Source organism: Paramisgurnus dabryanus, chromosome 15 (genome assembly GCF_030506205.2).
Source record: "Paramisgurnus dabryanus chromosome 15, PD_genome_1.1, whole genome shotgun sequence".
Taxonomy (NCBI): domain Eukaryota; kingdom Metazoa; phylum Chordata; class Actinopteri; order Cypriniformes; family Cobitidae; genus Paramisgurnus; species Paramisgurnus dabryanus.
Window position 1 is genome coordinate 14,317,190 of NC_133351.1, and position 27,664 is coordinate 14,344,853.

Genomic DNA, 27,664 nt, shown 5'->3' on the forward strand with positions numbered 1-27,664 from the left:
TTTTCTTTCTTCCATCAAATACAAAATAAGATGTAAGCAATGTTCACTCTTTTCCATATAGGATGGATAATCCAAAGGCTGTAATGGTAAGCTATAAAAGAGAGAAAAAACCACTATTAGTAATACAAAATCAACTGTTCATTTAAAACCTGCACTTTAAAACACATTTCACAAGATTTAAAGATGCCCTTGCACTTAAATCTACACTGTAAAAAAATTCAGTAGAAATTACAATGTTATTGCAGCTGTGTTGCTGGTAATTTACCGTAGATTCAAATTTATGTTATTTACTGACAAGAGTTTGTTCAAAGTTAAATAAATTTTAAATATTACCAAGTCTTTATCTTTACAGAATAAAACTATACAATAACAGCCTCATGCAAAGCATTCTGGGAACCAGAAATCATCATTAACCTTTTTCTGTTTTTTGCTTCAGATTTTGTTTCCCAGAATGTTTTGCTTGATACTGTTTTTTTAGTTTTAATCTGTAAAGACAAAGACTTGTAAATGTTTAATGTTCATTTAACTTTGAACAAAATGTTGCCAAAAAACATAAATTTAAATCTACGGTAAGTTACCGGCAACCCAGCTGCAATTTCTACGGAATTTTTTTTACAGTGTAACTTTATGTAATCTGTTTAGTTTATTTACATGTAAACTTTCATTTGGACACACAGTCTTTGTGGTTTTAATGTTGTTTTTTAATTGTACTCTAATAAAAACTATAATAAACTTACTGGTTGTACACTATTCATTTCGAGCTGCTGTAATGAGTAGCTGTATTGGCTAGTTGCTCTTACTGCGGTCGCTAATTACTAAACATTTAATGAGGCTGTGCTGTTTAAGAGAGCTGTCAATATATTTGGTTTTTAATGCCTCAAATTATGTTATTTTCAGACGCTTATAGGGTGAAGAGAAACCTTCTCCAAGGAAAAGTAAAAACAATAATACCCTTAATCCAGTCCCATACAAAGAAAACGAAAACACTCTAAGTGTATATTGTGGAATAATGCATACAAAAAGTCTTTGGGAAGTCTGATCATAACCCTGTGTGCAGATGACCACAATACTGGCAGGGCAATATGGTGATTTGTTATATATTTTTGTGTGTGTATGTCTGCCTATACTTAAATACCGGCTACTTATGAAGGGTGAACTTAGTCATTGTGTGTTTTGGTCTGAAAGATCCCTCAAAACCACACATGGGCTCCATAAGGTTATTTATCCTACTGGTCACGCTGGGTTCAAAACACTAGACACGAGAAGTACAAAATATAATGTGCATGCGCAGACAAGCATCAGGGGTTGAATGAAATGACATCTCATATAGACTTAATTTTACAGATCCAATCTATCGCTGTATGAGAAAGAGTGCTCAGATTTGAATGTTTCCTTGGGATGGTGACCCAAACCAGCATCTTTTGTTATTGATTGGAGGTTGCCATAGTAACACAGTTTACCTGGCAAAGCCAAAAGAAAATTTGCAACGGCCCTCCACTCCAAGTGAATGAGGGAAGCCTACGACACCCAGTACCACATGCCGCAAGGATATATGGCCAGTTTAGCCGCACTCCTTACCACTGGTGGAAACGGTTTTCCCATTAGTAATATAGTGCCAGAGCTTCATAGCTTGTACACTATGTGGTTTCACTCCAAACCTGTTGCACCGTATAACCACAGAAACATTGAATTAGAATTGATTCGCATGAGGAAACTCAGTCCCATTTTAAATAATAAATGCAGTGCCTATGTATTAATTTAACTCAATCAGCAAAAAATCATCTCATAATGTTATTTTATTGTAACTGGACAATGTCTGTGCACCAAGTGCATACAAAGGTCAGTTTGATAAAAGGTGAACTGTCCCACCTAGCATTATAGAAAAGGACTTTTATTAGATATACTGGGTGTAAAAAATCATTTTAAAATGCTGATAGCATATGTAGCTCCTTAATGTTTATTGTTGGTTCAAAGTTTACCTGTACTATATGTAATAAGTGCTTGGTCAGTTTATTTGGTTTTATTGCTCGTAATGTTGAAGGACTCTCACTTAATAAACATCCTGGTTTATCAATTGTAATTGCTTACAGTGTCACCGACCGTCAAATCTCATATCAGGGTAAATTATGTCATCGTGCACAGTAATTATTTTCTCAAATGCCTGTTATCAAGTATCTGATTGCGTTTGGTAGAATACTGTAATCAGACACCTGAAGCTTTATCAATATAATATTTCCATGTTTACATAGAAAATGCAATGGGTGGGGGTTTTTTGCACACTTTTTCAATGTATAGATCTATGGCAAACACTTCGTGTCTGCAATTTGAGGCCTTAACTGTAAATTTTGTGGCCATTGTGTGCAACAAACACCATCCTTATGCCTTCGTAATGGTGTTATATACCAGCCTATTTCCGCAATGACTTTTGCATCAAATTTTCTCTGTAATACAATAGCTGCCCCAGTCCCCATCTAGAAACGAGCAATGAGGTATCATAATCGTTAAGCACATTATTAAGACAAACCACATCACCTGTTATTACACAAGTCATATATAATCGGATAAACAATGACCAGACCTCCCTCATGTACCACAATTAGCCATTCGTTTTAGTATGAGAGTCAATGCAATGACCTGGGCAATGAAAATCGATGGGTTTGTTGCACAGTGCCTGTTGGCCTGTTGCACTACCTGCCAATTCTCTATTAGAGCTGTAATGTGTAGGATCATGTGCACTATCCACCCCATCTATTGATGACAGTCACGTCTCATCACAATAAACCATCGCTGTCATTACACGAGAAATTTAACAGCACTGAACTCCTGCTTTTTTTACGGCGACTGTAAACGTTACGAGCGCTTTACGGCATTATTGTTTTTAAATAGACCCTAAAATAAAGGTAATGCTAAAGGTGAACTGAATATTTTATGGATGTCATTTTTGAGATGATGGGTAAGAAGCGTATTCTCACGCTAGGGCTGTCAAAAAGTGCTGATGAGTTGAGCTTTTAATGATTTTAACAACCTTTTAAAGGGATCAAGGATATGCTACGGTTTAATCCACCTGCTCTGTATAAAGGGTATAACAAACATTAACACCCAACCTCTGTCCGTACCGGTGTCTGATGGTAATCAAACATGACACTGATGAAAGACAAGTCCTTAACTGAGGACATTGCAAATTCAAAATGTATTATTATTGTTTATTTGTACAAATCTTTGTAAATACAACTATTAAATTGAGCCTCCACAATGAATCACTTATCCATTACAATTTCACAATAAAAGTCAAACTTTCTCCAACCCAGGGATGTAAATTAAATATCAATTAGGTGTTATATTAATCCGTCTGCTCCAAAAAAAGGAAAACATTGAATTATTTATTTGTGTTTATTTTTAATATATTCACAATATTAAATATGACTGCATTTATTAAAGTTGTGCCTCATTGGGTCACTTGCGTCCACACTTTTAATAACTGATTGGCCTAATATTCAAACAGAATAGGTTAGTTGTGTGTGTGCTGTTAATTTTTTTATGCACTCGCATGTGTGTGTGTGATATGTCACAAATAGGCGCATATTAAAACTGACATGAATAAATTACCAGTGATCAAAAGCTAAATTCAAAAGGAATCTATTAATCGGCAAGTAATTTAACCATTTAAATTATGAATGGTTAGCTCAGTGGGTAGCACTGTTGCCGTACAGCGAGATGGTGCCCGGTTCGAGCTTGGGCCGGGTCAGGAAGTCTTTCAGTGTGGAGTTTGCATGTTCTTCCTATGTCCGTGTGGGTTAGGTGAACTGGACGTGTCAAATTGCCTTGTACCCAGCATGTGCATTGATCAACTTGCGTGGATTAACCAGTTTTATAAATAAATTATAAAAGGGCAAAGCTACCAATATTCTTGTGAGAGTGGTTTGCAGGATAATCAGTATATGAGCTGATGAATGGATGAACAGAAAGTAAAATACACAGGAAAAAAAAGTGTATAGCAGACATACAGGCTGTCCATCAGACCATTCATCTATTTTACAGCCACTTACAAGCTCACAGTTTAGATATCTAATGTTCTCAAAGACCCGGTGCAAAGGCCAGACTCATTAATGGCCCTGTCAGAGATGGTTATCTTCATCTCTCTGTTCTTCATCATCTTCCTACAATTGCTTATCTTTAAGGATCAGAAAAAGTATTTATGACATCATAAAACTCCCCCAAGACTCCCCCTTTGCAGCACACCCACACTGTAGACTTTCTGTTTATGGAAACCACGTACCTTGGCTGATTCAAGTCGCGAAAGTTAATTTATTTACGCGTTGTTTACTCAAAACACAAGGGCCATAGTATAAGATACACAACTAAATTAGGTTAAGCATCAAGTCAAGGCGATCATTTTTCATAAACCAATGCGGAACCAGAGATTCCACGTAGACACACACACTAGGGCTTTGTTATGTTTGCATATAATTTTTCCCATAAACGCTCTCTCAAACACACCCAATGTCCCACAAACACACACACACGCTCATGGATACGAGGACCGCATCTCATGGCAAAGGGAGGAGTCGACAATGTGTCCATGGTAACAACACCTGATTTCCTCACCTTTCACACCATGACCATACAGACAGGTGCCACAGACAGCTCCGCCTACAGTATCAGGCCATTGTCTTCCGGCACATTTAAATCATATGCGACGACACAGCGCATGCACCCTCTTGCACAAACGCACACGTTTGGCAGCTGATAGAGAACTGTGAACACTTAATGTGATTTATAACCACACAAACATTTCTGTCACCCTTGCATTAATTAAAGAATGATATACAGTGTTGAAGCTCTCGCCTCCAACAAACCTGACTTGTACTCACTAACATGCTTTATGCATTCTTAAATGATCCTTAAAAAGATGCATCTCAAAAATTTAGACGTATACAATCAATAACTATCAAAAATAGAAAGTTTACGGTCATTTCGGAGAGCTGATTTATGAGCATGATAACCAAGTGTCTATGGGAATCCGTTTTGTCTCGTGGGCACCGGTGGCTACTCTTCATGTGGTCAGACGGATCTCCAGGCCAGCAGCGTGCAAGACATTTTTTAACCTCCGTCCTTTGTGGGCCCTTCTCCGTCCACTATTTATGACCTCGGCTGGCCCGAAGAGAAGGCGCCTGTGTGGGGCCAGCGTGAACTCGGCGTGGTCACCACAGCTTGCCACGCCTGCCCTGCCCCTCTGAGACCAGACAATCAGGGGCCACTGGTCATTGTCACCGGGGCGTGCTGACCACATGGGCCAGAAAGGCACATGCCTGAGGAAAGGCATCTCGCCGCTGTCCCTTCTTTGCAAATTCTCTTGGTCTCGACCCATTTTTAGTAGAACAGAAGGTAATGCTTTGCTATCAGAGCAGCATAAAATAGCTGACCTGCATTGATTATCCTCGGCTGTTGTTGTTATTACTGAATTTTTGTCCCTTCTCTTATTTTATTTTCCAGTCAATCCAGCAGTAAATTATGGGGATTGTGTTGTTTACATGGAGGCATAAGCTTTTGGATGAGCATTTGGGATACTCGCTCAACTCTGTAATGAAGTGGAACTGGAAAAGCCAGGCTGGATTTCGAGAGGCTGGAGGTTTTTAGGGGACGTGGACCAATTCAGCACGGCACTAACCGCAAACTCTAGATCGGTTCTCTGCACGGCCAGTCAGACCGAGGATATTGTAACCATGGTGAACAAACTGGCCCAAGGTCAGGGAGCCAGGTTAAGGCTTGCTTTACTGTGGGACATCAGCGGTTTTCGCGGCGTTCTGATTATGGCCACAAAATGTCACCTTCAATGCCTTTCCCACTTTTTCTCATGAGCCACATGCGCACTGACACACACACATTGCGGAAAGACTTTCTCAACACTTTGCACACTCATATAAACACATTCCAAAAGGTATAACCTATACTTAACACAGCAATTACTGCTGCTATTTTACATGGATGCAGAACATATTTTGATTAGTCTATAATTTGACTGGTTGTCAGACTTTTGTGGCCGTGACGGGACTTAAAGACATCATTGGGCTTTAGTTGTTGTATGCTTTAATATGAACCTCTCAAAAGATTGAATTAACCAAACATGTTTGAACAATTCATCACATTAAAACACAACTAACCTTCCTCCAAAAAAACTTGCAATCAAAACAAATCAGCAAAATTTTGATGTGAAAGTTGGAAAAACTAACTACAATTATAAATCAGGATTAATAAAATATCCAAAACAGCCTCTATTTGTCTGACTTTTAAGAAACCGTCAGTGACCTAACGCAGGTGGCAGGCAGCTCTCAGTTTCACCTTTTTCTCTATAAAACGCACAGACACGCGACTGCATCAGTGGTGTGTCTGTCAATTCTGGTTTCCTGAGCGTTGCACGGCACTGTTGATGGATCCTTCACAGCACAACACCTCACGGTCTGCCAATAAAAACAGACTTACACACACTCTGACTTGCACACACAAATTTACATTCACATCTGTCCATGTTGAGCCAGTTTCCAAACCAACGACAAACTAATAATCAAAAGCAACTTGAAGCCAAACTACCTGAATGTATACATGGGGGTCCAGACATCTTAGACCGGTAGAAACATACTTCTGGATTGCAATCTTTTCTGTTTTTGATGTTATTAGGGTTACAGTATTGTAAATTAATACATTTATATAATTTGTGTAATTTATAACTTGGTCTTTTCTTTTACAAAAATGATACCGTATACTCGAGCTGGCATATACCATAGAGCAGGGGTCTCCAACCTTTTTGTGAGCAACGGCAACCACAATGGATAAACAATCTGGAGGGCTACTTTTGATATAGTCTTCTCAAAACTTTTGTTGATTTTATTTTATTTTACTTGGTGATATGTTTTATTATTTTTTTAAATGTTAACATACGTAAACCAAGCCAAGCTAATATAAAAATGATTTAATAAATAACTATTACAATTGAGACTATTAATAGAATGTGCTTTGGCACCTCACAGACACTGTGCAGGCTACCTGGTGCCCGTGGGCACCACTTTGGAGACCCCTGCCATAGAGGTTTGGGTTAAAGCTTGACTATTATCTATGTAGTTGCAGCAATTTTTAAAGAATATTTAGAAAAGCAGAGAGTAAAAAGATATTTTAACTTTTCAACAAAAATATTAATATGGTAGTAACGTCAATGCTTGCTTACATTTGATTAGTCAGACGAAAAAAATGCTAAAAAAAAAAATATTTTATGACTAACTGTATTTAGTGCTATAATATAACCAATAAAAGTGTGGTCAATATGAATCGCTCTATATTTTGAAACCTAAAAAACATCTTTGGGCTTGCAGGTGTGCTATATTTCTGAAATATTTCTTTAATAAAAAAATCCATGTGTTTTTTTTTAAATAACCCAAAGCCTAACTATAAATAAAAACTATAAACTAGAGATTTATGTGTGGCTTTTGTATCTAATTACTTATTTGACAGTGTATAATATATTTTTATACTTAAAAAAACTGAAATTATCTTTCACACAACCGCCAACCAAACCTCCTCCCAAAAAAGTTACAAAACAAACCTATATCTAATATATCTATTGTATTTTTTAAATATTAAATATGTTATTATTTCACGAAACTGAAGCATCATTATTGTATAAAAGCCCTTTTGGCTAAGTCTCTAGCTCCCTCTAGAGGTTACAAACAAAACATTTGTAATCCTGAGCCACTGACCAATTCAGACCACAAAATGTTTATCTCTGATAAACCAGATGAAATCTCATCTGCTTGCTGTTTACACCGTTGTGTACTTCTTTGCTAAGATTACAGCGCTTCCCATCCACCCACCGACAGCCCCATACAAACACACGATTCACTTCACACGTATAATTACTATTGTCTTTCCTGGTTAAGATAAACTAGCGCTTTGAACTTGTAAACAAGAGAGCATTTCTCAAGTGTGCTGCACGTAAATGAAAGACGGGGATCAAAAGAAGACAGGATCTAATAGTAGAGATGAGTTATTAATCACTTCCAGACATTTTACTATACAAAGGCAACAGCAAAGTACAAATATTTAAACATATGTAGTCATACACAGTACACAATCCATTCAAACACAAAACAAAGTTAGAGATCCTTGCAGAATCCCACCACGATGGCATATAAAATGTATACAGTAACCAAATTGTACACACGTTAACACGCTTGCCGTGTTTGTATTTTGACAGATCACGCCAGCGCTGGGTGCAGTGATTATTATTATCATTTTTTTTTTTTTTTTTGGTTTTGTGGTCCACTCCCTTTCTCCAGTGTCAGTCTGATTCAAATCAAGAAAAGCTTTATTAGCATGACAACGGTGCCAGCCGGGTGAAGTCACTCTAAACAGCTCCAAAGAACGCTCATAGGCTGAACAAACACAAGCTGCTCCCGCTCAGACGCTCACATGGCCTTTTCATTAGTGGCCTGTGTCAGTTTTCTGGAGGGGGGTTAAAGCACAGTAAGGGTTAAAAGGCTTTATAACTGAGACTCTGATGTTAGTTGATTTTAAAGTACCAACAGTGGTTTGATCCAGAGACCCCAAAAATCCTCTGTTTTAGCGTGCCATTGTTTCAATTTCATTAAAGCTTATTTGAGTTAGTTGTGATGATTTATTACAGTAAATCATCAAGTCTTAGTCCATAATTTCAGGCCAAGTGTAAAGGAGCTTTGCCAACAGTGACTTTAACCCAGCCTAACCTGTGCAAGCTGTTTATTACCTGTTCTAGTATGGTCGTTAACTATTCAGGGCTCGCCAAAAACCAGTTTGCAACACATCTACCATCTTAGGCTGGATTTTCCAGCAAAAATGTTCTGCTATGCTACACAAAGGGTTAACCCCGTATGTCTGATTAAGGCACATGGGATTGGGTATCAGAGAGTGAGTTAATGCAGTCTTTCTGAATCAGACACTGGTGCGAGCAGTGTGGCGTGCAGTGCTACACAAACATATGAACATGAACTGCTTATCTGTGTCTTTATCTGTGTGATCAGTGAAAGAGGAAAGAGGGAGAGAGAGAGAGAGAGAGAGAGAGATGGAACGAATGACACATACATAGGCCTTCACCCCTCAAACACAGGGTTCTGTTACCAATGAGAGGAGGCAAAGCATGGCGGGAATGCTGGGAGCGTGTGTGTGTGTGTGTGTGTGTGTGTGTGTGCGTGCGTGCGTGCGTGTGTGTGTGTGTGTGTGTGTGTGTGGCATAAAGAAATATGAATGTATGCTCTACATATAAGAAGGGTGAGCATCTGTTTATTTGTTTTACGGTTTGTATAGTGTTTCTCCCCAGTGGTGACATTTTCTCTGTCCAGATCTAATTATGTCAGAATATTGGAAAAGGTGTTGCTTGTATGTCAAATTAAGCTTTGGAGTAGCCTTTGTGAAAATAATAACTAGTCTCAGACAAAATCTGTAGGCTTTTACTGTGTTGTTTTGGGGAAAGGTGAAATGAATTAAATTTTATGAATTAAAATGAATGAACTACAAATGCATCTAAATTACTTTCAGTAAAGCATGATCAAGTTAGACAAAAATATAATAAACACACAAGAAGCGCATTATGTCAAAAAGTATGTTCGGATTTTCGAGAAATCTGCAGATTTCTGTGGGCGCAGATTTTGTGTGGGTCTGCTAATGACTCACAAACTGTATTATAACCACAAGTCAAAAAAAGAAGAGAGTGAATATCAGAATACAAATGCTGACTAAACAGAATCATTGTTAGAGGAGGAAAAAAACAGTAAGCGACAGTTTAGGAAATGCATGGCGAGATAGGTAAGGGCAAAAATGTATTAAAAAAACAGTGGTAAAGAGAGAAAGAGAGACAGACAAAAAGGTAGAGAGAGAGAGAGAGAGAGAGAGAGAGGAAGAGACACATATGTTATTTATTTCCCGGGTAAACAGAATTCAAGGCAGACATAATCAATAGGAAACTCCAGATTGTAAATAGGCAGCTCTAATAGCCTAAACACTGGGTGCTATGGTTACACAGGCACATCAGCGCGGTTAACGTCGGGAGAGACCAGCAGGGCAGCCACCCTTATTTACCAATAAAGAGCTCTGATGATAAGATAAACATATAGGAGACAGAAGCGTGGGGAGGGGAAGGGGGAGGAAAGGAGAAAGGGCAGAGCTTTCATCCTCTATTTGGGGCTGCAGAAGTGAGCTAGCATTGAGGAGGCCCGTGTCAGAAACCATCAGGGTGATGCACGCGGTGACCTGACGACCCCACACGCAGTCACTCGCACACGGATACGCGAGTGCACGCGCCGCCTGTAGGCCCCCGAATGGCCTCTGTCTGGACCGTGGAACTGTGATTTCAACAGGGGCTTTGAATTAAACACAAATAAGACCAGAGCTCGGCGTTGTTGGTGGTCACACGGTTGTCTGTCTGGACTGTTAGGAAAGGTGTCTGTCTACGCCCACTGTTTCTTGTTCAACATTGACACACATAATCTAAATCCAAACAGATAAACTTCTGCATCAAAACAATCTCTGATCCTGGACATGCTTTTACAATAAAAGTATAACATGCAACTGATACAGTACTGATGATTTTCCGGGGTGTTCGTGGAGTTTAACCTGTATAATAATTTTAACCTTTCTAAAGCAGCCCAAGGTCCACTAGCTTGTTTCCACTGGTAATTTGTTCCAAGTTGTAGAGAAGTTTTGGGCACTTTCAACTAACTAACAAGACCAGCGTTGCACCTCAGACCAGTTATTTTTCATCCAGGAAGAAATGAATATGAAAGGAATGACAAAAGAAGCAATGCTGGGAAGAGGTCAAAGGGACACTGCCTGGGTTCAGCCAAGCCATTTGTCTATGTACAGACTGTTGACTGCGACCATTAATTGCTGGTGTTGTGTTTGTTCAACCCGCCACTTATTTTGCCCTTCATGCCGTGGAATGCAGGGCTGTGCTGCAGCGAGACAGAGAATGCAGCCACGACCAAGAAGATGAAGATGGAGAGAGGATCGCTGGTGGAGAGGTAATGAGAGGGCCTTGAAAAGCCTGTGTTTAACAGCCTAACCACATGAGGCAGTGCTCCTTAACACCAGACACTCCGTCTGCTCGCAACCCAAACCACGCGGTTAGGGGTAACACTCACACCTGCGTACATGTTTGTGTTTGTACTGAGAAGAAGATGCAGTACTAATAAGGCATACATGCTTTCATTAATAATTAGGAGAAATAAAACAAGATACTGTACAGTGAGAATTTGGAGTCTTGGGAAATTCTTGACTTGGGAGACATCTCTTGCAATATCAAAAACATTTAAGAATCTTTTGTGATTTACTGTTTTCAACATAAATTCATCCTACATAATGTCAAAAACATTTTGTGAAAATATAACCTTGATATCTTTAATACTGACTGAGTAAAGGCCATGTCATTTTTAACGCTTTGTAATCCATTCACCCGATCTCCAGTTCTGGCGGTACAGTACCACTTTTAGCATAGCTTAGCACAATCCATTGAATCTGATTAGACCATTAGCATCGCCTAAAAATAACCAAAGAGTTTTGATATTTTTCCTATTTAAAACTTGACTCTTCTGTAGTAACATCATGTACTAAGACCGACGGAAAATTAAAAGTTGCGATTTTCTAGACTGATATGGATAGGAACTATACTCTCATTCCGGCATGATAATCAATGCATTTGCTGCCATACCTGTACCATGGCTGCAGCAGACGCAATGATATTACACAGCGCCCGAAATAGTCCCATTGGTAACTTTCAATAGCAGGGGACTATTTTCGGGCATTGCGTAATATCATTGCGCCTCCTGCAGCCATGGTACAGCAGAAAAAGTCCTTGATTATTACGCCAGAATGAGAGTATAATTCCTAGACATATCTGCCTAAAAACGCAACTTTACATTTTCCGTCAGTCTTAGTACATGATGTAACTACAGAAGCGACCAGTTTTGAAAAATATCAAAACTCTTTTGTTATTTTTAAGCGCGATGCTAAATGGTCTAATTGGATTCAATGGATTATGCTAAGCTATGCTAAAAGTGGCCAGACCCGGAAATCGGCTGAATGGATTCCAAAACTGTTAAAATCAAATGTTTAACTCTAGCGGAGCTGGAAATTAGCATATTTTCAAAAAAAAGTGGAGTGTCCCTTTACTCCGTAAGTCAGGGTCACAAACATATCCTTATTTACCTCACAGACCAGAAATGCAAAAGCGTAGAGTCTCCATTTGTGACTCTGGACCACAAAACCAGTCATAAGGGTCAATTTTGTGAAATTGAGATTTGTACATCATGTGAAAGATGAATAAATAAAAAATAAAAGGTTGGCCTTGATGTATGGTTTGTAAGGATAGGACAATATTTGAACGAGATACAACTATTTAAAAATTTAAAAAATCTAAATATTGAGAAAATCACATTTAAAGTTGTCCAAATAAAGTCTCTAGCAACGCATATGATAATTTTATTTTTTTTATTTGTATGGTAGGAAATTTAGAAATTATCTTTATGGAACTTGATCTTTAATGATTTTTGGCATAATTACAATGCTAATTTTAGTAACTGCTACTTATGACTGGTTTGTGGTCAAGGGTCACATTTGGTCTCCCTTTAAGCACACAAGTCAAAATTAAATATGCACTTGTTAATTCAGAAAGAGGGAGACAGTGTTGTGACTACAGTGTGTGTGGCATACAGTATAGCGTCATGTTTTTTTAAACACTTTGTTTGTCTTTGTGTGCTTTTAAGCATTTTTTTAAATCGCTCTCATTTTACCTCAAAGCACATAAGTGAGCCTATTTTCACAAATGTTCAATGCTTTCTCTCTCTCCGTCTTTCACGGGGTGAAATGGAGACACTGAGCTAAAAGCTCCAGTAGGAGAGATTGGTCTACTAAACAATTCAACACAGCATGGGCACAGCAGGAGACCTCTGTCAGTCACTCTCCAGTGCCCGTGGTGAATGTTCATGTAGGAGACTGTTCATGTGTTTTATTGTTTCTAATGGATCTGTATACAATAATAAATAGGCCTTCAAAAAGCACTCATCAACAGATGTCTCTCTGTGGTTGCTGTACTCAATACAGAACAGTCTAAAACACAAAACAAACATTTTTCACTAACTTGTAGCCTGGAAACCAGGACTATAGGAACATTATACACCGTCAGTAAAAATAGTTAAAAAATGGTCACTAATTGTCGAAGCGATAGCTCTCTTGACTCTAAAGACTTCATATTAGTACCTAATGTATATTGGTAACTAATTAGGACTCTTTTAAAGGGTACGGCTCCAGTGACAGCTTGGGACCATTTTTTTCTGATCAGTGAAACTCCTGAGCCATGAAAAAGCAACCTCTGAGCAATCCAATCAAATGCATATACATACAGCACATATGAATTTGTGGTTCTATTGCTTTGTACAGAGAAATGCCATTGCCATGCAGTAAACCCTGCCAATTAGCCAAACCTTTGCCTGCTTCTCTCAAACGTCTTGTGTTTAAATGAAAAGCGCTGGCTGGCCCCTCTCTCCTGCATACTCACCGACTGCTACAAACCTTTCGCATACAACATCATGTACACATAAACATTCATATTTCCCCCTTGAACACACACACATAAACACAGTATGGCAGTTATATTTGGGTGCTTCACATTGTCCAGACCGCACACTGTCAAAGAGTGAAATGAATGGTTGTTTATATTAGAGCCCTAGTTTAATGAATTAACCGGCTGCCTGGCCATGTCAAACCCGAGGCTCATACAGAACAGACACCCTGGGCCGAGCCCCTTCACCTCTCCTCGCTCTCCCTGCAGACAGTAGCACACCGTGATTGCGTCCTCGGGGGCCGGAGCGAACAAGATGCCCAACGTCCCTTCGAGGATTCACGTTCATTTAGGCGAGGGCATCTGGCAAAGTGTTGCCCCCCATCACTACTGCTGCTTTCTCTCCGTCTGCCTGCCTGTAAACCTGCCTCCATTTTTCAGAAATTGGCACGTTTAAACAAATGGCAAAAATATGTATACAACCAGTGGGAGTCCCAGGGCTGGCTCTGCTCTTTGCACCAATTTTAGGTGTTTTTCATTTCCCACACACTCACTCTTAAGATAACTTGGTCACATTAACAGTTCCTGTATGCATATCCGTCCATCCATTAAAAACTCCCTTCCATCTTTCTATAAAAATCCATGATAAATATACATGGTCGGGGCGTGGGTGCTGTGGTGGTTGTGACAGACGGCTTTAGGGAGTAAAACTTCACCCACTGCCTCAAGAGAGACCAGAGCAACAGATAGGACCCACTTAAATGGTGAGATATTTTGGAGGGGAGAGTGTGCAGTATTTCATTCTTTAAACAGTTCAGATATAATTTCGGTTTCAGTGCTTCTTTCCGCCACAGACCCATCAAATCTCAAGTACACCTTCATCACCACCAACCACAAATGTGTTAACTTGTGATATACCGGAGATCATTTCAGCAAATGTCTTAAAAATATACTAGGCCTTTATATGCATTTGATAGAGTGCCGCAGGGATGAAGTATTTTTGTAGGCTAACCCAGAAGTTGTGATGTGGACGAGACCGCCTATGCCAAGTCCGAGTCCGTTGGTTTTCAAATACTGTCGAGTCCGAGTCAAGACCGAGTCTTTGAGGATGCAAGTCTGAGTCGAGACCGAGTCCTTTAGGAGTCGAGACCAAGACCATAAAAACATGTCAGTTTTCATATTCATGATTTAATATCGCCCCAGTTAATGATCAACAGTTAGGCCTACAGACTAAGCTAGATTGGGAATTGTTTAGAGGAGCAGTCTTAACGTCTTAATATGGACTATGCTTTTACTATCATAAAAAAATCCCTACCACATGCATACTCTTCTGCCTATTTTTCTAGAGATAAATAAGCGGCTCTGATGGCAGTATCTTTGCATTGCACAATGGGATGTCATTTTTCAAATAATGCCCATCAACATTGCATTTTATAATTATTGTTGTTAAAGGGGGGGTTCAATGGTATTTCATGCATTCTGACTTATTAACACAGTTATAGAGTTGTTTCCTCATGCTAAACGTAGGCAAAGTGTCAAAAAAGCAGTTGGACGTGTTACAGAGTATTTCTGTGCCGAATGCACTTGGCCAGGGTTCGTACAAGTTTCGGAAAGTTTTTTTCGATTACAGGTCCAACTGACGTCTCAGGGGTTTTCTATACGTATCACTTCTTTATATGGGCACTTCCCCCGGAAAACCCCGCCCACCCGTCAATCAGCGGGGAGACGCTAGAACATACAAACATTCACATCACGCGACAGCTTTGTTAAATTTCAAAACTTAACAATGGCACGAATGAAGAAGTGTGTTTTTGGATGTAAGGAGAAGAAATCCAGCCTTATGAAAACAATGGATATAGTTTATTATCCGGGGTAGCAGCGGAGTTTTGTGTGTGTGTTTGATGCACTGGATTTTCCCAACCGGGTCATGACGAGTTGCATGCAGTAAGTAAGACTTCTGTCTTATGTTGTAAATATGCGCGTGCATATTATATAAATGACACGAACATGTAGTGAACCATAAGTTATAAGAGTTGTATAGTGTTGCATGACTCGTACTCGCTCCACCCACGGTAGTAACTCCTCCTTCTTCATTGTTTTGTATGTTATCGGAAAGATTCGGTTAAGCTAATCTTTCTTTTATAAATCTGATCAAACTAAAGACTTTTCGGAGATATAAAGGATGTCATACTACTCAGGAACCCCAGATTAACATCAAAAAATGCAGAAACAGCGTGTGTTACATGAGCTTTAAAATGCGTTGGTCTCAAGGCCTCGGTCGGAAATTACGAGTCCTTCTCCTCCCACTGTGGTCCGAGACCGAGTCAAGACCGAGTCTTTGAAGGAACAAGTCCGAGAAGAGTCAGAGAAAGCAGAAATCGGTCTTGAGACCAGTCTCGAGTCCAAGACCAGACTCGAGTACTACATCACTACACGGAAGCACATTCATTTTCCCATAGACTTTTGGATTATCGCAAAAAATAAGCTCGGTGTTTAACAAAAGTTTATGATTTTATGAATTTTGAAGTCAAAATTGTTTTTTTTATATTTCTAGTAAACCATACCTGCAAACTCAGAAGGGCTGAAAAAGGTGACACATTGTATACGCGCCCGCACCCCCCCCCTTACTATTGTTATATAAATATGGTAACAGTTTACAATAAGGTTCATTAGTTAACATTAGTTAGCTACATTAGTTAACATGAACTAATAATGAACTGCATTAATACAGCATTTATTAATCTTTGTTAATGTTAATTTCAACAATTACTAATACTTTATTAAAATCTTGTTAACATTAGTTAATGCACTCTGAACTAACATGAACAAACAATTAAAGCTTAAATTTGTATTAAGTAACATTAACAAAGATGAATAAATACTGTAACAAATGTATTGCTCGTGGTTTGTTCAAGTTAGTTAATACATTAACTAATGTTAACTAATCAACCTTATTGTAAAGTGTTACCAAATATTCTTACATTTAGGCCAATCCTAAAAAAGTTATAATCTAAATATATCAAAAATTCCAGTATAGAGTCCAGTAGGTTGTTACAGTTAATATACAGTAACAGAAATTTGCATATTAAAAACGTGAAGTTGTTCATTTGAAAGATTAATTGAAAACACATGTAGTAGACGTAACACCACTATCTCACATTAAGTGCACTACATTTCTTCAGTCATGCATCCCTCTTAACAGTAAATACATTACAGCATACTTGATTTAATGTGAGGACAGTGAAATTGTACACTTATTATCAATCTTATAATGTACTTAAGTTACTCAGGCAATCAGTACAGGACATCGCTGGTTTATTTTGGCTTATAAAGTAAGTTATATCAACCAGCTCAGGTTAGCTGATAAAGTAGCATCAGAGTAAACATTTGTGCTTGCCTTTGAGGTGCGGGATGGCCCTCCAGCAATCGCGCATCACTTTTGTTTTGATTGTAGCATCACATGTTTAACAAAGGGTCCCTTGACAGAAGCAAATGTGATATGCATCCATATGTTTGCTCTTTATCTCTTCTCTCAGACCAGACGCGAACTTTTCTCTACAGTTTATGGCATACGCAGCACGCAGATGTCCCGCTACGGTGGCTCAACGCAAGCCATTCAGCATTTGACATCAAAGTACCGCGAGACCAGACTTCTCCATATGTATTTGATTCGCTCTCGCAGTATTTTGATATCATAGGATTGCCCTGCGTGGCGCCAGATGAAGTCCCTCAGTTGTGTGTTTGTGCGTACCTCGCGACCACAGATTCTATCCATCTTCACGCTCTGACACTTTCGTCTCGTTTTTATTTGACGAATAAACAATGTAGCGAGTAACGTTAAGTGTCATTTCAAATGTAGTGGAGTAAAGAGTACAAATACCCAATCAAAAATGTAATTGAGTAGAGAGTAAAAGTTGCTTATATTTTTGATACTCAGTACAAAGTACAAAGTAGCCAAAAAAAACCTTAAGTACAGTAACAAAGTACATTTACTTAAGTACTTTACACCTCTGCGTGTGATTCACAGAACAAACGCACGCACAGAAAACGCGCTTAACGTTACCCCTTTCTTTCAGATGTGAAATCTATAAATCGCAAATTATCTTGAACTAGTATGCATCTGAACAGTAAGATTTCCACCTTTAAACGATGCCTAATTAATGCCATTGACATATAAAAGAGCGCATGTCAATGTTTAAACCCTTTATGAGCAGCAAGAATGGCTTATATTTTCAAAAACCTGCAGCAATCGGACAAGCAAAAGTGCCTCAAAGTGCCTCAAAACTAACCTCAAAACAAACGTCAGTGTCAGTAGCGGTAGCGTGAAAAGTTTAATCCGCGGGAAAGCTGATGCAGCCTTTTAATAGAAGCTGCTGGCAACGCAAAGACCCGCCCTTCACGTAACCCCATTTGTTCAGCTCCCATCCATTGACCAATCGGCTATCCTAACCTTAACCACACTGTGATGACCTCACGTGATGACCAAAGAGCTTTTATTGTTTTTGTGAAACAGACCGCAGTAGGTTTTTGAAACTCCCGTTTATGGGAAGTTTAGACCCCCCCCCCCAAAAAAAAACAAAAACTCTTCGGATCTACATGATTCACGTGGATGACCTTTTTCAATTCAAAACGGCGATTTTCGCCGAAAAGCGACTAGTTTGCAGGTATGGTAAACGCATTTACACTTCAAAATTCATAAAATTTTTATTAATCTGTAAAAATAACTTGTTGGACAAAACATGTAAGTGTTAAAAACAGATCTTACTTTTTGCGATAATCTAAAAGTTAATAATCCTCGCCTTTTTTGCTAGGGAACCAGTGTCCAGACGCGTCTGTTGGAGTCTGTCTGACCAGTGTGAAACCCCTGTTGGCAGTTGTTGGATCAAAGTCAATGAGACTTTAGAATGTGGTTGTCGGTTGGTGTCTGTTGGGTCTGTTGATGTCTGTTGGAGTTGGTAGTTGTATGACCAGTGTGAACTGGCCTCATGTTGTTAAAATTCCTTTGTTCTGATGAACACAAAGGAAGATATTTGGAGAAATGTCTGTAACCAAACCATTCGTGGACCCTATTCACTGCCATAGTAGGAAAAAAGAATACTATGGAAGTAAATGGGGTCCACAAATGGTTTGGTTACAAACATTTCTCAAAATATCTTCTTTTGTGTTCATCAGAACAAAGAAATGTGTACAGGTTTGTAAATGATGACAGAATTTTCATTTTTGGGTGAACTATTCCTATTTAAGATATGCCAGTGCTTGTTGATTTCAGTCAAGACAGCTCAAACATGAATTTTAGTCTGGGACTAAAGTTAAAACTTGTTAGCAAAACCGGGCATTAATGTTGTTAAGAACAAAATAAGAGATCAATTATTTTTTTATTATTTTAACTTATTTAGAAAACAGTCACAAAAGTTGATTTTCAATTCATAATTTCTATATTATAACGACATTGGACATGCACGTTATCACAGTTACAGGCCTGGCCCAAAGTTAATTTCTGGTCTGTGTTTGTTTATCGGTCTGGTTATAGTGCATAAACTGACCTCTGGACGTTGTCGAACACTGTTTTGGTTTCCTAAAGATGAGGGGAGAAGGCGAGTAGGGATCACCGCTGTCCTAAGAGAGGTTTGGCAGCCAGGCAAGAAATCAAGGATCTGTAGCTAACATTATATACAATAATTTTACACAGTTACGTTAGGGAGTGTGTTCAACCCTTACAAAAAGTTTCACTTAGTTCCACTAAATAAGGGAAATGTCAAAGTTTGACACAAAGCATTTGCCCAGAACATATAAAACTTTGTCTAATCTCAAAAATTACACCTGAAACGCTCAGGCTCTGAACTATTTAAACGTTTTCATGAAGGATCCATGTTTTATCTCTACTATGAACACTTACTTGTGTACTAAATGCATCTCCCGCATTTATGCGCTCCAGCATCTCAAGCGTTTATCTAAATGACCGATAATAGCCAGTTACTACATTTAAATCTTTCTGTTCAGTCTCCTTTGTTTTCCTTCACAGCGTATCTCTATATTCCTGCCCTTTCTTTCCGCCTCTGCAGACTCCTGCAGGGCCTGGTTTCCTTAGTCCTGTTTGGCTTTGTGTGGTCCAGACTGGCATGTGTGTATGTGTGTGTGTTTGGGAGGGGGCTGAGATTGCTGTAATTACACAGTCTTACCTGTTCATTAAGCGCACAGTTGGACCCTCGCTCATAAGCATTTAGAAACCAATTGAAGCAACGCGGGCCATTAACAACTCCTGCACTACAAGAGATAGAGAACGGGGAAGAAAGAGTCAGCGTAATGATGAAAGATAAATGGCATAAAGACATTGTGTGCTAATCACACAGGCATCCTCTTTATCACAGCAAGTGATGCTGAGATGCAGAAGAGAAAGTAAAGCTGGTACACAGAGAGAGGAGAGGAGAAGTGAGGAGAAATAACTGAAACGTGGGAAGTGAGTGACCAAAAAGTAGAAAACGTAAATGACTTTGACAGGAGGATAATGAATCTTATAGGAGGATTCTGATGTGTGTGAATGAGAGTGATTATGATACAATGGCTCTCGATGTGCTTTCTGATTACACAGGTATCCTCTCATCAGTAGGGGGTGGAGCTCAGACACCTCGTCCAGCAGAGGGGGGCTCACTTTCACACATATGATACCAAGAGATAATTACGCTATACCCTCTCCATACAACTCACTACTCAACTCACGCTTAAACAATAGGCAATGATTTCAGATTGACATGGGTATGAAATCATTTCACTCATTTAAAAGTGTAGAAAAGAAATATACCTTCGGAGCTTCATCGGATGTGATATAGAGGTCAAAGCTCGAGCTCAGTCAGTTTGCAACTTTGCTTGATGTAATACAACGTGCCTGGATGGATGCTGGGACTAACAAACTGGCCAGGACTTTTTACTATGCTGACAGAAAGTATTGCCTGCTTTATCATCTGGTTTATAAAAAAATATTTATTTGTATTGTTTTTTATCAGCTCAAGTAGAAAATGCCATTGGAAAGGGACGTATAGCATATGAAGCTGGTTAGATAATTTATTTTTAGTTAAAAGTGCAGAAAGAAAACTTGTGCCAGCCCATAAAACTGCAAAAGATCTCCATATAAAGAGAATTGTGAATATCATTGTGCACCACATGTCACTCTAGAAAATGCTGACTATGTTTCTTTCTGTCCTGGTTTAAATGGGCTGATTTAACCCAACTTTTTCTGATATGATCTTCGCATTTTGCTTTAAAGGGGACATTTCACAAGGCTTTTTTAAAATGTAAAAAAATCTTTGGTGACCCGAGAGTACAAATGTGAAATTCTAATAGTTCAAAATTTCATATAGATAATTTATTATAACATGTTAAAATTGCCACTTTGTAAGTGTGAGCAAAAATGTGCCGTTTTGGGTGTGTCCTTTAAAATGCAAATGAGCTGATCTCTGCACTAAATGGCAGTGTCGTGGTTGGACAGTGCAGATTAAGGGGTGGTGTTATCCCCTTCTGACATCACAAGGGGAGCCAAATTTCAATTACCTACCTGTATTTTTGTCACATGATTGCAAAGAATGGTTTACCAAAACTAAGTTACTGGGTTGTTCTTTATCACATTTTCTAGGTTGATAGAAGCAATAGGGGCCCAATTATAGCACTTAAACAAAGAAAAAGTCAGATTTTTATGATATGTCTCCTTAAATATGGTCTTGAAAGCAGGCCCACATGACGTCTGGGACCACTGGGACGTCCCTGTGCTCCCTAATATCAGTCCATCCGCTACAGTATGTCTTCTGCAGTAGACAGAATATAATTTCTTGATCTGTGTCATTTTGTCAAAACCAGATAATGACATGAATTCTAAAAGTCCTATCATGCAATACTGTATATACTATTTTAAAGGCAATGGATTTAATAGAGTATTCTTAAAAACACATTTTTCTTCTGAAAAGACAGTTCCACATAGAGAAAAGCAAGGCAGTTAATACGTATCGTAGCTTAGAGAAGAAACACAACATGGTGGAAAGAAACTTTGTTTGTATGACAAACTTTTCAATCACGCCTCATCAGTCCTCCAGCGCCATCTTTAATACAGCTCAGATAATGGTGTTGGTAATTGGTCACAGCGCGCTGGATTGGGAGGAAACATGCCGCGCTATTGTGCCTGTCCCTTTTGTTGTGGTTAAAAAGAGGGGGGGAAATAAGATGCAATTTAGACACTTTTAAGAGGTGATCATTTCTCGCTCTTTTTTCCTCTTCTCCGCCAAAATCATAGTGAAATTGCTGCCTCGGGAAGACTGTAATTAAACTCAAAGTGGCTCTCCTCTGAGGCGCACGCCAGGCTAAAATTAACAGGGACCTATTAGCGTTGGGAAGCAGAACGGCATCGTTGGTGAGCGCCTTTGGCAAAAAAAAAACGTCCCATTGATGTGACTTGCTGTGAGAATCTTGACGATAACACGAAGAGCTCCAGCTGCTAATGGTTAGCTGTTTTAACACTGGCTGTGTCAAGGATTTGATTGCTCTCACCGCTGTTAAGTAAAAATCATCCCAGAGACATAAAGTGTACTTAACTTTTATTCGAGGTCTAGGATATCTGTGCTACTTAAGATACAACATCTGCATATACAGTAGCTCTCTCTATGGTTGCCAGACTTAAAAGAAGTCGAAAGAAAGGTTTTTGGTGTTGGAATAAACATGTTAGCCATAAGAATATCTATAAAGAAGTGTGAGCTAAAACATTGACAAAATTCACATTTAAAAGATATATGCTTAAAACGTCTCCGGAGGTCACATTTTTTATCAGAATATTAACAATTATAAAGTTGACTATTATTCTTAGTTAAAGGGGACATTTCATGAAAATCTGACTTTTTTCATGTTTAAGTGCTATAAGTGGGTCCCCAGTGCTTATATCAACCTAGAAAATGTGAAAAAGATCAACACAGTAACTTAGTTTTGGTAAACCATTCTCTGCAAGCATGTGAAAAAATAGGCCATTGAAATTTGGCTCGCCTTGTGATGTCAGAAGGGAATAATACCACACCTTAATCTGCACTATCCAACCACAGCATTGCTATTTAGTGCAGAGATCAGCTCATTTGCATTTTAAAGGACACACCCAAAACGGCACATTTTTATCAAACCTACAAAGAGCCAATTTTAACATGCTATAATAAATTATCTGTGGGCTATTTTGAGCTAAAACTTTACATAGCCTATGTAGTCTGGGGACACCAATGATTTATTTTACATCTTAACAAAGTCTTGTGAAATGTGAAATTGTTGTAATATCCTTATAACTTGCGAATGTAAAGCTCAGTTAACTAAAAAAAACTGGCTTGAGGACGTATGCAGCCTGCATATGCTACCAGGTAAACAAAACGCTAATGTCCCACCTTAAAGTCCGTGTAAAGTCTGGTGTTAAATGTGCTCTCAGTCTGTCACACCAAAAAAAAGCGGTATTTTGCATCCAGACGAATTTGAATGTTTAAAAAAAACGTCAAGTAAATCAAAATCTGGGCGTGTTCGATGTCGGCTCTAAAACCACGCCCACTCGCGGGAAAGACATAACTTTATAAACTTTCAAATATCGCTACAACCTGAATGGATGCTTGCAATTGTGTTAATTTCTAATCTTTATAATGTGTTTTGAAACAATTCTCTTAATTGACTTTCACCTTCCTGATAAGTGGAAATCGTTAACACCCCGAGGCTGAGCATTTTAAGGCACTTCAGTGACTCTTTTAAGAATTTGAGTGAAGAACAGCTGCACACACCGATTAAAAGTTTGGTGCCACAACTAAGGAGGCATATGTCGATGTTTGAGGCAGATATGCTTTGAACTTACCTCTAACCGTACTTAGGAGTTTCGTGATTTAGAAAGTGTCCTTGCAGCGGTTACTCGTGGCCTCGGGCACGATCACAGGGCAGATGTGCGCATGCTCACAACACAAGACAGCAGCTGGAAGATGTTTACTAACATTAGACGCTGTCAGCTCAGCTTGTCATCTCACCTGTCCTCTTAGCACATTGTTCATCTTCCTAAATCTGCTCCTGTGGGACGCATCTCTATAACAACCAATACTGACGTACTTTAGTCCTACACCAGTGTCGCATATTTAGGAAACTTTGCGTTATTTATAGCGTTAGTTAGTGTCACTTGTAATAATAAAGAGATTTTGTTAATTCTTATTAAATGTATTAATATATTAATCAGATTTTTAGCTTACTGGTGTTTTGGTCTTTTCAGTGTTGTGATTTAGATATTAATTTTTTCTGCTCTTGCTTCCCAATTTAATGTCACTGTCTCCACCATGAGGTCATTTTGCTAACAACAGGATCTAGATGGTTTCTCTATGGTTAAAATACTGCAAGTATAAGAAATGTGCTTAGAAATATGTAGTTGTTGTGAGAAAAAAAATGTAGACTACACTGGATTTAGTCACCAGAATTGATGCTTTACAATTAATTAGAGGATATATTGCAGAACAATGAAGACTATAAATGTATTGTATGTGTATGCATGCATGTTAATGAAATTGTATAATATTTATTTAAATTATTTACCAAGCTACATAGTTAAAATATATTGAATGTTTTGAATTATCTTGTTTTGTTTGTATTAAAGCCATGTTTGTCTTTTATCACAAACTTAATGACTTAAGTTACCATAACAATAATTACTTCTGAACTTTTTTAATGGACCGCTATAAGGTCTATTTTATGAAAACCACAGTTAGCGTTGTCTCCCTACAGGAACCATATTTTAACCATGATATTTCTGGTTGATTAGTTTTGTAATACAATTAAGTCTGACAAAATAACATGCTTACTTCACTTTTACTATAATAAAATGATGGATCATTTTAAAAAGGAATAATCTGAATTAAGAAAACTGCGCCATCGGCTGGCTTTTTTTTTACATAGTTTTGTCCATAGTCTTAATTACTGATAACGTCCCCCACAAAATAATGTTAAATGATCGTGACGATAAGCTTCTTTTTAACATTTAGATCCAACTAGTGTCATCAAATTGCTTCAGAGCTGTATAGATAAGACACAACAGTTATAAGTAACATAAGCGTCATTAAAAGATATCTTTATTTAGTCCAAGGGCACATCTGTTTTACATCAACCTGATAATGTTATAAAATACAAACCAACATTTCAAAATAAAAGCAATGTTTCTTTAAAGCTTGCTCTGTTTAACGCACACTTGTCACCTTTAATAAATACTCTGTTTATACAAGGACAACAATTGCTAACAAGAATGCAACAAAACAATTTAAAAAGTTAGAGGAAAGGCAGACACAACATGAGGACGATAACCACACACAGAAAAAAGCAGAAAACAGCAAACCAAGACAGCTGGATTAATGCTCCTCATTAGTCTAGTCATTGTGTTTAATGTCAAAAAACAGAGTAATATTGCACCGTCTAAGATGTTGACCACTAAACCTAATACTGCAGGAATCAATGGACTGGTTCGATAGATTGCTCTGATTAATTTAAAGTGCAGCTCAATGGGACTCATTAAGCTTGTCATTGACCCTTATTGCAGACATGACACACTGTATTTAAATTAGACTGCTTAACTTTGCTCAGTTCAGCAATAGTGTACCTGCCTAAATTAAAACACACTTCACCTCTATAAGCCACAACTCAAGAGCCTCGCAGTGACACACTAATACTGGGAATGTGTATTTTTAGTTAGATTTTGGCCCCTTTACAGGTACATAGATGTGTGGGTGCAGGTCCGAGGGCTGAAGTAACAAGGTTACATGACACGCACACTTGCACTCAGATTGTATTATCTTAAAGAGGACAATTATACTCTACTAGCAGTTTAAAGCTACGCCATCTAAAGTTCCCTTAACCACCAAATGGCCTTTCTGGGTTTTCCCAGTCATGTATCGTTATTTAAGGAACACTTATGGAGTTAGTTCACATTCATTTCAGACATGTACATCCACATACTGTACACACACACACAGAGAGAGAGTGACAGGCCAGGCAGTGTGATGCCAACCCCTTGCAAAACTGTCGCTTTCAGAGCCCCCCGACCTTGCTTTGAAAGCTTGCTTACACAGCTGCGACAATTCAATGGTCACATAGCCCAGCATTCCTAGCTACAGTACCATCCATATACAAATAATGGTCAAATTAAAGTAGTATATAACCACAAAAGAGGAGAACAGAACGCAGAATAAAAAGTTCAAATGAGAATGGAGGGGTTGTGGAGACAACATAGGATAACAGGAAGTTTTCTTATGTTGAAATATTAAATGCCCTGTCTTTTTCATTCATTATTGATTTTCACACATATTTGTTATTTATATTATAGATATATAGACAATTTGGTCTTTACATCAAAAATAAGTTCAACTCTCTCAACAAAAGAGTTTGACAACCAACATTACGTTTTCATTTAAAAACAATCCCCCGAACACTTTGGGCGATGGAAAGTTTGGTCACATTCAGAACATGTACCCTTAAAATGTCGCCCATGCATTTACATTAACACCCTTGCACACGTACAGTACATGTTCACATACACACTTACACAATGTGCCATTTTATGCACACTTCTATATCTATCATTGAACAAATATATATATATATTATTTCCAATCTCACACACATCTAATTTCTGTAACCATGTGGAATGGTGAAAACATTAACAATGATAAAACTAGTCTATTGTAAGTGTTTTTAACAGCAGTAGACACAATACTGCCATCTTCTGGGTCAATCACAACACTGTCAAGTGTTACACAATGCAAGTTTTAAGACATTAATTTGTTCTTGATCCATTTTAGTCCTCTCAGTGCTTAAAGTTGTTAAATACAGGCAGTAATTCTTACTTTCCATGTTAAGTAGCATTTTACATTTCGACAAGAAAACGTTTGGATTCCCATGTGAAAGATTTAAATCCTTTGTAAAAGCCCAGGAATCTATGTTGGAAATGAACCTGATCTCTTGACCTAAACTCAAATTGGTTAACATTTGTTCAATGATCCCAGGCATGTGTGCTTGATCGGATATACAGGAATGTCTTCTGCACGGATTACAAGGATATGTGGTGTAATCAGAGCTGGTTATCCCATTGAGGACATGAGAAACAGGCTCAGTTAACTGTCAGGGAGGGCTGAGCGGTGTTTTAACAAAGCCTTCTTGTGTTCCTTCTGCATTCTTAAATGAAGACGATCCCTTACATTTCCCTACAGGTAAGTGAAGATGGAAGATAAGAATACGGTTCCCTCCGATGGAGAGGCACTGGAGGCGTCTCATACGCGCCGGGTATGATGGCTCAACGGGTTGTCAATCATTCTGAATGATGTCATAAAGGGAATCGAAGCCTTGAAGCGAGGCAGAATTACATGGTGCTCGTAGTGGAACCATGAAAGTGAAGTTTGAGATGTGTTCATGCCAACCTGAGTAAAAACAACCTCACACTTTGGTGATCTGGTTGGGGGGGACATACAGGTATGTGTTAAGTTTTCAAATAATTAATTTGTCTACAATTATGTGGAATTTGAAAAATTTTCTTTTCCTCTGTATAGCCTGCAAATTACAACGAGTTTCCTACCAAAGTCCAGTCTTAGGGTTGCAAGAATGTTGTTCATTCCGGTAAAAATCTGTGTTATTTCGAATTGACGTCAGTCAATTTTTTTAATCGTGGAAGAATTTGCTTCAGTTTCTCTTGCGTCCTTCATTCATAGTTCGTTTTGATAAGAACATTCCTTATTTGTCCTCACAAAGCATCTACTGGCCATTTCTGTGCTTGCCATTTAAGATGTCCTTTACCGGTGTCTGACCATCTGACACACCTATACAGCTGTTGGTCCAACAAACCATCCATTGATTTAGACATTCCTCTATTAATAAATACTCCCTCTGCGTGTTTCAGGCTCAGATGCGGCCATTGCCATGGTTACTGCCGCGTCTGTTGGACAGGCCATGAGAGGTGTACTGTCCATCGGAGGTCACTGTCAGGCCACATGCCTCGCAGGCCAATGCCAGCTGCCTCAAAGTGTCCAAAGCATCTGTCTTGGCACTGCGCAGGAGATCACACTGACCCTG

At 38.6% G+C, this 27,664-nt stretch overlaps 1 protein-coding gene across 1 annotated transcript in view; it reads right to left on the minus strand.

The window, feature by feature from the left end:
* Nucleotides 1–24,664: 24,664 nt before the first annotated feature.
* Nucleotides 24,665–27,664, minus strand: part of plcl1 (phospholipase C like 1) — a 67,109-nt gene continuing 64,109 nt past the window's right edge. Inside the window, exon 8 of the mRNA XM_065251805.1 lies at nucleotides 24,665–27,661. Within this exon, the coding sequence (XP_065107877.1) occupies nucleotides 27,494–27,661 (168 nt within the window). The 3' untranslated portion in view covers nucleotides 24,665–27,493. The remainder of the gene's footprint in view (nucleotides 27,662–27,664) is intronic.